Source organism: Bombus fervidus, chromosome 1 (genome assembly GCF_041682495.2).
Source record: "Bombus fervidus isolate BK054 chromosome 1, iyBomFerv1, whole genome shotgun sequence".
Lineage (NCBI taxonomy): Eukaryota > Metazoa > Arthropoda > Insecta > Hymenoptera > Apidae > Bombus > Bombus fervidus.
The window spans coordinates 15,638,139-15,653,590 of NC_091517.1; the positions used below are offsets into that span (position 1 = coordinate 15,638,139).

The following is a 15,452-nucleotide window of genomic DNA, read 5'->3' on the forward strand; positions in this document are numbered from 1 at the left end:
ACGCGACGCGACGTCGGGATTTCGATGCCCCTAACCGTTTATTTTTACGACACACGAGTTTTACAGTAAAAGCAGCGGCCCCCGCGAGGGGATCGGCCAACCATATCGATGGAACAGTCTTGAGTTTTGCTCGATTTCCTAGGTCGTGATTTTCAATACATGTATTTCCGAGGACGTTAGAAGAAAAAAACATGTTGATGATTGTCTAAGATAGATTTCTATAGGGGGTTTGGAGAGGATTTCTTAGACCGTGCGTTGTGCCCATGATTAAATTATTTATCGTGCAAGGCAAAGGCGGTTTGATGCGCGAACCGATCGCATAACAGTAACGGTTTATATGGTAACATCTTGCTGGCATAAAGAAGAATGTGTTCCTTTGCGAGAGATAATCTTCTTTCTCGCTGAATGAAAGAACTCTGTATGATTAGATAGTCGGTAGCAGACACGAATGTTCAGTCCTAGTGTTATTTTAGATTATGGCGTGTGATGTGTCAGGAAGGTTTCCCATGATTTTTGCGTTATACGCATCGAAAAATAGTGCGTGTCGTTTGTAAACACACTTACATACGTGGGTATTCGCGTGGTTGCCGAATGAATATTCATCGAGTGGTCGCAAGGTGAAGCAGGGTTTTCGAAGGATAGCCGTCATTTTAATCGGATCAAGAAAAATGTCTTAACGTTATGTCGTTATCGTTTCTTTTATGCGGCATGCATAATTGAATAGACATTGCGCCTCCATTCAAAGTCCACCATCGCTCTCAGTGCTGTCATCAAAGTACCCTGTAGAAATGCCTATTATCCATTAACATATCTCCATTTTTTTATGCAAAGTTCTTGTTTGCCTTGCCCCTTAAAGACAGACGTTCAGATAAGGTCCCGAGATAACGATTAATAAACTAAGTCTTAGCGAGTTTATTTCATGAATCCATACGATTATGTGTGTATTTTTTGACAAGTTTCACTTTTGAAAGTTACATTCGATATAAAGACAACTTTCGATAGCGTGCATATGATAAGAGTTTAAATTTAGCGATATTAAGTACTTTATCAAACGTCTAATTTAGTAACTTCACCATGATAAACAGCTAGGCGGAGAAAATAGAGAACGATCGATTGCAAATTATCTAAATGCTTAGCCAAGAATGACTCGTACCGCCACACGACAGAGTACTACATACAATGCATTCGTTTATGTATTAAAAGAAATTAGTCGATAATAATATTTATTTCCTTCAAGTTCCTTGCTTTTACCTTTGAAATTTACCATTAATTCAATTCTACCAGGAAAAAGTATATAAAAAACGAGAGAACAGGAAACGAGTACCTTTGTGGCCGTCTTTTGCCAGTTCTTGCAAAAATAAAAAAAAAATCGCGATATTTTCGGCATTGTGTTTGCAGTGATGTAATATCGCGAAGCAGCAGGATATTCGAGGAAGGAAAAGTGACAGATAGTTGTAGAGGCGGAAACACGCCCACTTTGAGCGTGAAATAAGCACGAAACGCGTGGAATTTCGGCCCTCTCGTGATGCCGGGAAAAGGCTGATGAGAACGCGTGGTGTGCCTGCGACGTTACACACAAAGTGGTTTCATACGGTGCCGCAGCGCCACGGCAAACCATTCAAATTGCGTTTCAACTATTTCTTGTCGTTTTGCGTCGCGCAAAAGCAGGAGATTAATTAAATTCGTTAATTGCAAGATGCATTTAGCGCGAGCAGCAATGCCAAGTACGGCAGCCGCGCTGTAGTCCCTGCGCCCAGCCGTGTGCACCCCGTAGTCACGGCTGCAAGGTTCGTTCCGCCCTTATTCTTCGCACGCTGTCGGCGTTAGCACGTAAATTTAGAGAAAGGTCGGCGACAAAAGAGCAAAAGGCCCACTTTGCACGTCCACCCCGTTGTGTTTCTTCGTGCCCTGTAAAACCATGTAGATTCTTTGGCGGCGGGAACGTTAATGTTAACGTCCTTCGAGGGTGGCGCTTCCTTCAAATCGTTTCGTTTGCCTGGTAATGACAAAGCGAAATAACGTTGTTCTTTCTTGTCTTTTACAGTGTTCTCTTTTTTAAATTCCTTTTTATCATTTTTATTTTATTATTTTGTTTTTGGAAATACATCTTGGTTAATGATGGAAGTACGGCGCGTGAATAATCTGATTATTTGCAATCGTTTATCATGTTAATCCTACCGCGTTCCTTCATTTTAGGCCCAATTATATCTTTAAAAAATTATCACTGGTATGCACGATTTGATGCATTCATCAGAACGGCGGTTTATTAAAACACGCATTCACCGTAATAACACAGAGATATTATTAAATACAGATTCTTTGGTGGTGGGAATGTTAACGTCCTTCAATGGTAGCCTTTGTCTCCTGTTCTTTTTCTCCGTCCTTTTATAAATTCATTTTTACCGTTTTATTTTTGAAAATATATTTTGATAAATCGCCGAGGTACGTGCGCGAATGGCCTGATTATTTGCAGTCGTTTATCTTGTTAAATTTAACAAAAGTCTATTGATTTTTACGAACGCGTGTCATCGAAAAACGAGTTAATTGTGGTTTCGGCTATTTTCATCGATTAACCAATGCAAATATTGCCAGTGTACTCTTTAGTGTTTGGAATTGTACCTCCGCAATTGTAGACAGTTACAATCGTTCCGACTGTGTTGCGTAACGGAATTAACAATGGCGCTCTTTTTTTTTTTTTAATATTCATAGTCTACAATTGACTCGCGTTCTATGGGCATTGTAATTATTAAAAGTCGCGAATATTTGCCTTTATCTTATGCAAATTGTTACACGATTTACAACAATAGAATCCAACGTTACTGTTATTTGTAGTTCTCCCTTCCATTTTAACGATCACATGGCGTATACGCCATATATTATTCTGGAACAGTACACGTACGAGGATTAACCTTCTGCGGTCCAACTGTATCTTCCAGGCAGTTTCAAGCGCCATGATTCTACGTCTCCAGAAACATTAACTACGGAGTAACACGTAGAAGAATACATGCATTTTTGTCTGTGTTATTTTATAATCAAAATATATTCTTACCTTTTTTATATACCATTACATGTTTCTTTTTAAGAAATTTAAATAAAAATATATAGGAAATCTATCTGGCTAGAAACTTCTGCACGCTACTGTATTTTAACCACTTTAATCCGTTTCACAGAACGACTGTTTAAAAATTTGATAAAGGAAAGATATTAATCATCGACAAAACATTAATTTTCGAAGCACAGGTATTAAACGTTTATTAGAAATCCTATTTCATCAATATTAATTCTATTCCTCCTCCCTCCTCTTCCCAAAAAAAAACAAGATCCTCTACGCATCGATATTTGGTCGTGTGAAAGGAATTAATCGTTCAGTGGAAAATCGAATTTCTGATCTTCAATCCATGATGTTAGTAGCCGTATTATATCGAGAACTGAATCGACAATGTGGTGATTATCAGTAGCACGCGGTTCGTCATCGTCTATGTATGTCCACGACGATGTTGATGATGATGCATGTGGTGCAATCAGACTAATAAGAACGTGGACGATGCGTACGCGTGGATACATATGGGCTGGTGTTTATCCAACCAGACAGTCTGGCTAAGTGACAGAATACACATTGCGCGCGTTTTGATTCACAGAGGAGGACTTGATGCACGGGGGTGGTGCGGGTATTGGCGGGGGTTCTATGGTCGGACAGAACTCAATATTTGGGTGCTCGGCTGCAGGACACAGCGGGGTTAACCAGCTTGGCGGTGTTTACGTCAACGGCCGACCATTACCAGACTCGACAAGGCAGAAGATCGTCGAACTGGCCCACAGTGGTGCTAGGCCCTGCGACATCTCGCGCATACTGCAAGTCAGCAATGGATGCGTTTCCAAGATCCTTGGCAGGTCAGTCATGGATCATCGTTCAGGATGAAAAACTTTGAGAAATTTTGATATAACATTCGTATGATTGTCAAAAGATTAAAGTAATTCTGAATTGGCTAAGAATCTTATAATTTTGAAAGAGATTGACTTTTTCTTATTTTATATTTTATTATTTCTCTCTCCTTTATTATAACTTAGATGAATAAATATTTTAATTATTTTTTCAAGAAATTGATTTTTTCATTAGGTATTACGAGACTGGTTCGATCAAACCACGTGCAATCGGTGGTAGCAAGCCACGCGTAGCGACAACACCAGTGGTGAACAAAATCGCCGATTACAAACGAGAATGTCCGTCGATTTTCGCCTGGGAGATCCGTGATCGACTACTGCAGGAAGGTGTTTGCAACAACGACAACATTCCAAGCGTAAGTACACAATATTTGTGGATACAGTAGTTTCGCTTGAAAATATCTTGGGATTCACTTCAAGCATAGTCTGGAGCGATTTAAAAAAAAGTCACATGACCAAAAAATCTCCGAAATTTTCTAAGAAACCTGTTACAAAATGTCTTACATGAAACTAGCTTAATACATTTGACAATTAATAAGAAATATCATGCAAGTATTTACATCAACATACAGATTATTCCAAAACATTTAGAAACCTCTTGAACCATCTCAAATAATCTGGAAATAATATTTCAAATATAACTTCGACGTATCCGCAGAAATCGAAATCAATCTGAGAAACGCTTGCTCGGCATGACCGATAAAGTGCAATCAGTAGCAACAAGCTTCAAATTCTTCTTTCCTTTGCTCTTCAAACTCAAAACTCTCGGCTTTGAACCAACTCATGTACAAATACTTGGACAACTTCATCGAAAGTCATTCCATCGGTGCTCTCAAACGCACCAGCATTCCGTTTTTATTCCACTCTCATTCCAACGCGCAATTAGCAAATGACCGTGCACCGCTGCCAATTCCAGCAGAGAAAGAAAAGCGCAATGACTCCGGGGGCAGGAGTCGCGTTCCAAGCGTTCGCGTGGGGAGATCCAGCAACGGGATGCTCATTCGCTTAGACACGGAGTTGCTTTGTATGGTGGCGGCGGTTTATCAGGGTGCGCAGCCGGGTCGGTACTTACCCGTCGGATCTGGCCACTCGACCCTAATCAAAGTCTCGTCAATACGATCGGTTGGGAGGGGTAATCGGTCCATTACGCGGGCCTTGGTATTGTCCACCCTCTGGTCCTGCTAGTCGTTTCCCCTCTTCTTCCCAAGAATTCTCGGTCTGTCTTCCAAACATCCTTTCCACCCTCGCGAATATCGATATTCCATGGTCTTCTCCGCAGTCCCCTGAAACAGTGTTTCCCAACCTTCTTTCGCATAATTTCAAATTTTACATTTAACACGTTGATTACCGCGATAGATAATCCGCAGTGAATTCTCCGTTACGTTGTGCTACTCACGATAGCCAACGTGTTAATTAAATACTAAAAAATATTGGTAGTGACATTTCGAACAAATTGGCGATCTCCTTTTATGATAGTCAGGCGAACTGCAACTCCTTGTCCAAATGTAAAAGCAAAAGAACATTTGTAGTAAGATGAAGAATATACATAGAAGATAAATATTGAAGCTAGAAGAAAAATATATAACTTTAATTTAATATTTAAATAGCATTACAAATCTTCACCTATCAAACTTTGCGGTACGTTTAAAGATATGATCCAAAAATTGGGAACCTGAGCTCTGAAACCATTTCTCCTCTTATTCGATGTATCCTCAGCACGTTCGATCTGTCGTGACGAGGAATATTTCGAAAAGTCATGTCTTTCCTCTAGGAGAGGTCTTCTTTCGAAGAGAAGAACCGCCGTTTCCCTCGACCATCCCCTTACGATTCCGGGTGTCTGTCAGGAATACCGAAGGGGACGGCACGCGTACGAGTCGTTATCCGTCGGCTCGCGAAGGAACCGTTCGTTTCTATCGGTTCTTTGGGAACAGAGCTTTGCCTCGTTCACCTAGTGAAGGGGATGGTGATCAATCAGCGTGGTTACACACAGAGACCCGTTCTCTTCTGCCGATGCTTATCCGACGACAATATTCGGGAAAGGAATCTGGTTCGATCGAACACGCGAAACGTTGTTTCAGCTTTTAACGCTGGGATCGTTATAATGATCACACAGCCTGGTTTTGTAGGTGTAGCGTACAGGGTGCTGGCAGAAGAACAGGTTCGTGATGGAATTGTCTGTTGTCTGTCGAATCGTTGACTGTAGAGGGAATATATATTGAGAGTGAGGAAATCTCGATATGTGTGTGTGACCATTTTGATCGGTCGATCAGTTTTGTGAAATATTCGAGGAAAATCTCTCTGATCTCGCAGTGGATGTACGATGATAATTGGGAAGAATTGCGAATGATGCTGGAATTCGATCTGGATTTATTCTAGATTGTGTTTTATATCACATATACGCTATTGATTAATGACGACTAACTCTGGAGAAAATTATTAATATTAAATTATATCGTTGACATTATTCAGCTTTTATTTGAAATATTTTGTTACGTAGCAAGTATACAATTTTTAAGCTATTTGGGATCACTCAGTTTAGAGATTCACGCTGCATAGACATAAAACTATTCTATTGAGTATTTTTGGCAATTATCGGTATCGCTTAAGATATTATCGGATACTATAAATTATTTCCGATATATCTTAATATGAATTAATATCTCCTTTATGGAAATTTTCCAACCCGCCAATAGCAAGCCTCGATATCCTCATAACAAATGTTTCATGATAATCGATATTTTCGATATATTCAGGATAGCGATGTAAAAAGGAAATTTCTTTCCAACATCATTGTTAAACTATCGAACTTTAACATTACTCTGCAATAAAAAGAACAAAATATAACTTATCATGCTTTCTCCTATACTTTTCAACTGTGCATGCTTTACAATGCCATCCATAACCCATAACTTGAAGCCATTTGAATCGAAGAATATCTTTAAAACTTCTCTACATTCTTTCCAACAGCCAATGCCATTCAATTCCTGAAACCAATTCAAACCAAGCCAAAGCAAAACCTGGACAACGAGATTGACGAAACGGAATTGGTACTCTCGACAACTAATAGATCAATAGTCGTTCCAGAGGAATCTTCGATCGGGTTCATCGATGACGACGACGATTGTCTCGTGAAACGGCAACGACGTTAACAGTAATGATAGCAATGACGATGATGGTAGTGGTGGTAGCCGTTGGTTGTTGCGGTGGGTACATATCGTCCGCGGCAATGGGGTGCGACGGGGTTAGTCGCCGACGAGCGGATGGAAGCGGGTAGAATCAGGGTGAATGGGATCAGTTAAGCGTGTTGCACAATTATTCGTGTCCGGTCGCGCGTGTAATGGTCTGCATCGGTGCTGCGGCTGTTGTGCGGCGAGAGCCGAGTGGAGCGGAGCGTAGAACAGCCAGGTTGCTTGGTTTGATGATGGAAAGCCTAGCCTGGCTGCCTCTGAAACTCTCTCTACCTTTCTCTCTCTCTGGATGCTGTATGCAGTTAGTTTAGAAACGTCCTTTCCTCTCGTCCTCTCCCGCAGCCATTATTCCGCAGGATTGAGACGAATCTTGCGATACGAACTTTCCACGCTGTCTACTCCTGCGAGTTACCACCCTCCTTCCTCGTTCGATTGATTCCGGTTAAGGAACACGCGGTTCGGTATTACGCCGAGCTTCGTTCGTTTCGAACTGGTCGATGGATTTGTACAATTTCGTAAGAAACTATTATGTTATGGCATGATGTGCGAGAGAATCTTCTAAGATGGAATCGATCAAGTTCGCTTTCCATAAATTTCGTAATTTTATGAACTAGGTACATACGTAATTAATATTCAATTTGTGGAAAAAATACAAATAAACGACTTACTTCCATATGAAAGTCGATCATACATTCCAAAGTGAATTTAAATAATTGTTTGTGCCGTTATCGTGTTCCTCTGTCTTTCAATATATGGAGTTGATCAGTTCATATGGCTTGTGAACGGCTCATGTAGAATTTTATCGAAGTTAAGTGGAATCTTTGATATTGTGAGCAGCGTTTTAACGCGATTCAACCAATGTTCTTAATATAATTTTCCCACTGATGACGTACTTACTTTCCTTCTATAGCACACCCTTAATTTTAACCGATTAAACGACTCTATATACACGTTACACTTGTATTATTTACATGTCACTTAAAGATTCGATTGCCATCGTGTGCGTTAAACGTGTTTCGCCTGTTACAAAGCTAAGATTACTTGTTCCTATCGCCGCGTGCTCCAACATCGATCTCGTCGAGGCGGCAAACAAAAAGCTCGATTGAATTTACCGGCTTTTATTCCACGTAATAACTCGTACTTCTTTCCTATACATTCATATATTTGACCTGTACAGTCTTCAGTACATACGCAGAATACTCGAGGCAACAACGTCGTTGGCACCCGACGGCATACAGCCATTATTTCAAGCAGAGGTCTTAAGTTGAGCCACACGCGAGAAGGATCGGCTTTTACTCTCTCTCTCTTTTACCTTTTCTTTCTTTCCTTTTTTCCCCTCTCTCATAGAACCTTTCAGCGAAAGCCTAGTAATTAAGAAGCTCCGCTCGATATCCTCCATCCACATCGAAGCAAGCCAAGGGATCCATGGGAGAAGTGCAGCGCAGAGAGAGAGAAAGAGAGAAAGAGAGAGAGAGAGAGAGGGAGAAGGAGAGAGTTCGGCTATGTTCGACTCGCTGCTTGCTGCACCATCGACGAGTCGATGTTTTGGGGGATGAGGTTGCACAAGGGGCGGTTCGGGGGGTGCAGAACGGGAGAGATTGAGCGCGCGTAGAACACCGAGACTATTATGTGCGAGAGTCGAGAGTACAAGGCTCGCCCCCGTGGCTCGTTATAACTTTAGAGTTAGCCAGTGGTTCGGTCGCGGTACAAGGTGAAGAAGACCGCGTTACCACTGCGCTGGTTAGGGGAGCGAAGAGCCATGGAAACCGTTTTATGTAATAATAATTGGATGGCGGTGTCCTTTCATCTGCTAGTCGCTCCCTCAGCGTGAAGGTCGGCAAAGAGAACGCAAAAGAAGGAGATGATGGGAAGCGGTGAACGAGAGACAACCGATGTAACTATGGAAATGATTGTCGCAAGCGGCTAGCAAAGAACCAGATGAAACTTTCAAAAGTTTCCTCTGCTCTTCTCATCTTTTTCTCTTTCGCTTTGTTTCTTGCGCGAGCTTACCACTGGCCGCTTTCCTTTGCTCGTTGGACATTAATTCGGCGCGAATTACATCTCAGTGTTGTGGTTGTAGCGGCACGTGAGTCAACGGAAGATTTGAATCAGGAGAGACTCATATTATTGTGGCTTGGAATACCAACGTTGTTTTGCTTTGTTTTTTGTTTCAAAGGTAAACGAACTCCGGACAAAATATTATTGCCGTTATTTGTAATCGTCAATCGGAATTACATTTGAACTTTTTATAATAACATCGGTCGATACAAACAGACGAACATGCTCTCTAGGTGAAGCACATAGTCGAATAGTTAGATTTTGACCGGTATATACTACTCCTATATTTGTACTTACAGTGATTTTAATATAATTGATTATTACAATCTTATCACTCGTCTCCTTAATAAACCGACACGTTTAATAGTAAACCACCTCATGGTAGTCGATCGAATGATCGTCACTTTGTTATCACGAATGACACTAGATCCGTGACGCGATTGGATCGATGTGGATTTTGTTATTTTTGTTAGTAACTAATTCACTTATTAATAAGGATCGATTGCCGTCGAGCATTTTATGGAACAATTTTCCAAAAACTACCAGCATTCGGCAAACCAAAAACCAATCAGTTTTACGATATGACCAAACTTACAGCAAACAAACTACTTTCAATCTGGACTATCGTCACAGTTACGTGTTAGTGTTCTAACAACGATTGGTCCTTGCCGAGCAATTCTCTGTACCAAGCTACGATACTCCCCTGTAAATCAAAAATCAATTGCCACTGTCGAACGACACCACGTAACTTACAACGAACAAACTTTTTCAACTCCGTATACCACCTATCCACCACAATATATTTGCGTTCTACTAATGATTGATTCTGGACAAACAGGCCTCTACGTCAATCTACGATACACTGTTCTACGAAATATTACCGTTCAAAAAAACCAGAAACTGAAAACTCAATTTACTTCCTCTCGCACTGCTTTTATTATCGTTGCATTCTTCACCGTTCATTGCTATTATACTTTAGTATCTTTATTATCATTACCAGGAACCCAATCATCACGACACTATTTAATTTGCAACAAGTTCAAAGTTCTTCAAAGCTTTTTTGCTAGCTGTCGTTACTTCTATTCACTCACTTGCTAATAGCAATTAATGTATTATTCGCAGGTGTCGTCCATCAACAGGGTTCTGAGGAACCTGGCCTCACAGAAGGAGCAACAGGCTGCGGCGGTGCAGGCGCATCAGGGTGCCGAGAGCGTGTACGATAAGCTTCGGATGTTCAATGGGCAGGCTGCAGGCTGGCCACCGGCTTGGTATTCCGCTACGCCCTCTCATCATCCCTTGGCCACTGGAATTCCAACGGCAGCGACCCCCGGCTCTGGCCAGTCGCTGCTGCCCGGCAGCCAGCTTCATGGTCGAGACGATTCTCTGCTCAAACGAAGCGGTGAGTCCCAATTATACGTTAATTGCTAAATGTAACGCACGACATCGCACGTTCCTTGTTCGTGTGTCGCTTCGAAGGACTTCATTCCATCTCTTGTCATTGTTTTTAACGCTGAAACTATAACGTATAAAAGAGCTTGAGGTACGAAACTTGTAAAGGTTGATCAAAAAGAAAAAAAAGAAATTAAAACGGACTGTATGTAAAAGATGTGCATATAATGCAAAAGTGAAAACGAGACTGTATTTGTACTGGTTAAAAGTTCGCAGTTGCTTCTTAATTGTACTTATACTCAATCTTCCGAATTAATTTTGTTATTGACTCAAAATTAACGCGAATGATATCCACAATGATCTTCGAAGACGGAATTTTCGAAGGTAATAGAAGCTTAAGCTAACTTTCTTTTTACTGGAAAACCATCTATCAATTATTAGTATCATTTTTGTTGCTATTGCGATCACCCTACATATAAATATATACGAATGATCACGAAACACTTAAGAATGTAAGCAATTCTATTTATAATGTCTATTATTCACAATTATCCCATTACTTCACAAATCCTCAAGAATCGACAGCTAAAGTTCTTTTCTCCCTTAAGATTCATTCGTCAATCGAAATGTTTCGACAACTCGTTTCAATGCCTCTACCATAAACGGAATTGTTACCTTCCATTGGGGGTTCCTTTGCCTTTCACGCGGTCGAGAAAAGCCATAGAATCAGACGCCATAGGAAACCAGGTCCTCTCAATGCTTGATCCACTTCTTCTGCGGATCGACAATGGTCTCGAGGCAAGGTGGAAGTCAAGGGAGCACCCTCGACGTATTATAATCTGCTCGTACGCGCGACACCCTCGTCCCGTTCTTAACAGCCTTTCCGCGAACCTGCGTATTGTCCCGTTGTATTTCCACCGGTGTATTGGGTCGGTTTACGTATCGGAATAAAGGAAATGCCTGGTGTGGTTGGATCGTGACGTTTCACCTAATAGGATCACGTTAATCGGAGCCTGCGGTCCTGATCATGACCAAAATTGCTCCACGGATGACGGTTTCGAATGTAACCGCGATTCAAGATAAGTAAATTCTCGAAACTGTTAAGCTAGTCCGATGGTCGAAAGCTGTTTTAATAACGAATACCGTAGGCTGTGTGTGATTTGCTGCGATTTGGTCGTGACTGTTTGCAACCATTAAGGCAATATTGGTGGTTTTATAAAATTTTGTGGGGGCTGGTGTGATTAATCAGATTTTGTAAATCGTTCGTAAAATAGGTTATCTTTTTTTTATCGATAAATTATTTGGGTAGTTTGTTTTGGAGCGATTGAAGCAATAAATTATCTCGAGAACACTAACTTTTTGGTTTATCCATCTTTGATCCAACTTTCTTATAACTACTCGAATAAGTACCCCGATAATCAAATATGAAATTGTGTCCAATTTAATACACGAATCTTCCCTTGGTTCCTATTAAATAAATTCATGTACAATTGTGATTCTAACATTTGGATTACACTTGAAAATCTCCATTACAAACCGCGTTTCCAAGAACGCAAAGTGGTCAGTCTAAAGTAGCCAGCCCGACACTGAACCTTCCCGCATGGTCATCGAGCCGTACACCCCATTTCTTCCCCTCGCAATCATGCGTCGTCACCTAGAAAATTAAAGTCAAAGAAGGAGAAAATACTCCATATAAGAGGATATGATAGAATATTGCATATACTCTCGTTTGGTCGTAGCGATGTCTCTACCCTAGTATGTCATACGTTGATACTTGCAAGGGTGGCAGTATTTCTTCAATTGACTCAAAACTGACACAATCGTACACCTATACCTCGTTTTTCACATTCAATATTACTAAAAAAAAGACAAAAAAAAGAAAAAAAAATAGAGAAATAGAAAAATAGAAAAAAAAGAAGAAAATATTTTCTAGAATAAAATGGTACGAAATATAGAATATATGATGACGATAATTGAATAATAATTACTCAAAGAAGAAGAATATATTTTCTCTAGGAAAATGGTCTAAATATAAAATATACTTTCGTTCCAGGTAGAGTCTAGTACTAATATTAATAACAGTAATTGAATAATATTTACTCAAGACGGAAGAAAATATTTTCTTTAAAATATATAGAGATATCTTTTTTGGAATATAGTCTGGTTCGAAGCAGAGCATGTTCGAAAGTGGCGGTATTTCGAATTGGCAGAACGGTACCACGGGGCTAGAAAGATAGGAGTGGGCGAGAGATTTCGTAGGATCGTGGTGGAGGCGGCGGTGGAGAAGATAGAGGGTGCGCGATGTGCGAGAGATGAGCGAACGAGAAAGCGAGCAGCTGACGAGCGGACGATATATAGGTACACTTAGAAATACATATATATACGTATGTATATAGCGTAAGGGCAAATATATAGGTACACGTAGCGTACGGAGGGACGGACACGGACAGAGGGAAAGGGAAATGGCAGGAAGGTATCGGGAGAGGGATGGAAAGAGGCGAGGGTTCGGTGCGCGGAGGCGGAAAGTAATCGTGGCTCACCGGGAGCCGTCAACGTTGACGACGACAACGACGACGACGGCAACGGCGACGACGAGGACGACGACGACGACAACGATGACGACCGGAGGAGCGGACTGTCTCCATACAGGGTGTTTCAGAAAGTGCTATCAAACTTCAGGATCATGCAGTACTCAGGAAAACAAGTAAAAAAAGTCTTAATAAACGTGGGTCCTAATGTCACTCTTTTCGACTTTATGATAAGGTAGAGCCTATTTGAGTCAGGTGAGCATCGATATCTTAAAATTTACTCCTGGACTGCGCACGATATAGTCAAAACTGTTGTGCGTTATTGGGCACTATTAGTCTTTAACATAATGACGAAAGAATAAGAAAATATCGTGTACTTCAGGTTCAGCAAGAAAAGAAAGAGCGTTTCGAATAAACCTATGGTAGGATTATTTGAGTTAGCAAGAAGGTATATATAAAAAAATATATGACAAAATAATTTGCAGGAATAAAATAATATACACACGCTATTAAATTACGAAAATTACAACCGAGAATATTAGCTGGTTGGACAAACCTTTTACGATAACATCAAGGCATGTTCCTAAAGAAAATTGTGGTTAAAGCGTCTCTTTTTCAACTATAGATCGCTCGAAAAATTTCTCATAATTAAATTTGCCGAAGTACGAGGCAAATTGCCTCGCTCGACTAAAATAATCTGCCGACTGAAACAACCCTACCTCGCCCTATTTGGACCTATACATATTAAACCTTTCTGCTTGTTTTCGTAAGTGCTATGTGCTTCTAAAGTTTAGCATCAATTTTCTGAAGCATCCTGTACACGTACCGAGACGATCACTATGATCGAGCGAGACGACTATGTGGACGCCTCCGCTCTCCCATAGCTACTCTCCGCCACTTTCTGTCCCATTCTTAATTCGTTGGTATGCTCGTGGTTGTCTCTAGGAATGTCGAGGGCCGTCGCGTCGTTAGTCCGCGTCCATCGCAAAATCACTGGAACGATACTGAAATAGGACGATCCTTAATTGGATCTCGTCCTGGGAATCCTTCTCTCCCCCGTTTGCCTTCCCGAATTTTCTCCTTCTCGCGCGAGGAATCACTTGCCACCCCTAATTTAGTCGAACGTTATCCGCGCTGGTTAAGGAAAGAGAAGAAGTTTCAGAATGCAAAGAAAAGATGTTTGTATTATGGATTTCGAGCAGTGTCTTTATGTCTTTCGAGCTCGTTACGTAAAACAGGAATTTTCGTGTTTGTTTTCAGATACAGGTTCTTTGTTGTCGCATCAGCAAGAAACAACGTCAGATGGGAATTCGGAGCATAACTCGTCCGGCGACGAGGACTCGCAAGTTCGACTGAGGCTAAAACGAAAGTTGCAGCGCAACCGAACATCCTTTTCCAACGAACAGATCGACAGCCTCGAGAAAGGTTAGCGCACGCGAATAAATTCAATTTATCAACGTTCTACATGCTACGTTCTACAAATATATCGTTCTACATATACGCGGCATTAATAGCACGAAATACACCATATCCTAAATAAATCTCAAAAAAAGGAAAAGAAAAAAATGAACGAGTTAGTTCCTCGAAAAATGTAAATTGCTAACCCTCTCGGAACATCTACCGGAGTACAAAATTTGTAATTTAAACTCTGAGCGACTGAAATTGCTACGAATCGCGTACGCTCTCTCTTCTAATCATTGAAAATCCAGCTATACAATTACGAGCATCGGTGAAAAAAGGAAGATAGTCAAAAATAGTAGCGCGTACATTTTCAATTGCATGTTTTCACGTTAACAAACATCAACAAACATCGGTGCTCATCCTCGACGAAAGCTCCATTTTCGTTCAGCCGGTAATAACGATATAAACGTTGAACGATCGCGCGCGCACTCGGGGATTCTGTATATTCCGTCCGTTTCGCGGCGATGCATGCATATTCAGAGACGGTCGAGGTAAATTACTGCTTTCCTCGAATATATCGGGCTTTCCTCTCTTCGTACGCCCAGCAGGAGCAGCACGACTGCTTTAATTGGATCCGCGGCCATTCAAGTCGCGCCCTCGCGTTCGAGTATCGTCGATAATTATCCTTTTAATCTTGTCTCGCAGTGAATCGAAATTATGCGCGATTAATATAAAATTGTATGTACACGAGCGTATGTACGAATACAAACAAATATTATGTAGTTCTATACGTATAGCTACGTGTATATATTTTTCTTTTATCATACTATACGTTACACATACGCAAATACACATACGCGCATAGTAGAAATATATATTATATATAGTGCGAAACGCGCCAGCTATCCAACGGAGGCACGTTTAATAACGAGCACTTGTTGCAAAC

General features: G+C 41.0%; 1 protein-coding gene across 2 annotated transcripts in view; it reads left to right on the top strand.

Annotated features, from left to right (window-relative positions):
- The window catches only part of Toy (paired box 6 protein twin of eyeless), a 58,832-nt gene that overhangs the window by 18,308 nt on the left and 25,072 nt on the right, over positions 1-15,452 (top strand). For both annotated transcript variants that reach the window (XM_072004371.1, XM_072004380.1), the window contains 4 exons: positions 3,639-3,891; positions 4,118-4,298; positions 10,311-10,587; positions 14,366-14,530. In XM_072004371.1, the coding sequence (XP_071860472.1) occupies positions 3,639-3,891; positions 4,118-4,298; positions 10,311-10,587; positions 14,366-14,530 (876 nt within the window). The remainder of the gene's footprint in view (positions 1-3,638; positions 3,892-4,117; positions 4,299-10,310; positions 10,588-14,365; positions 14,531-15,452) is intronic.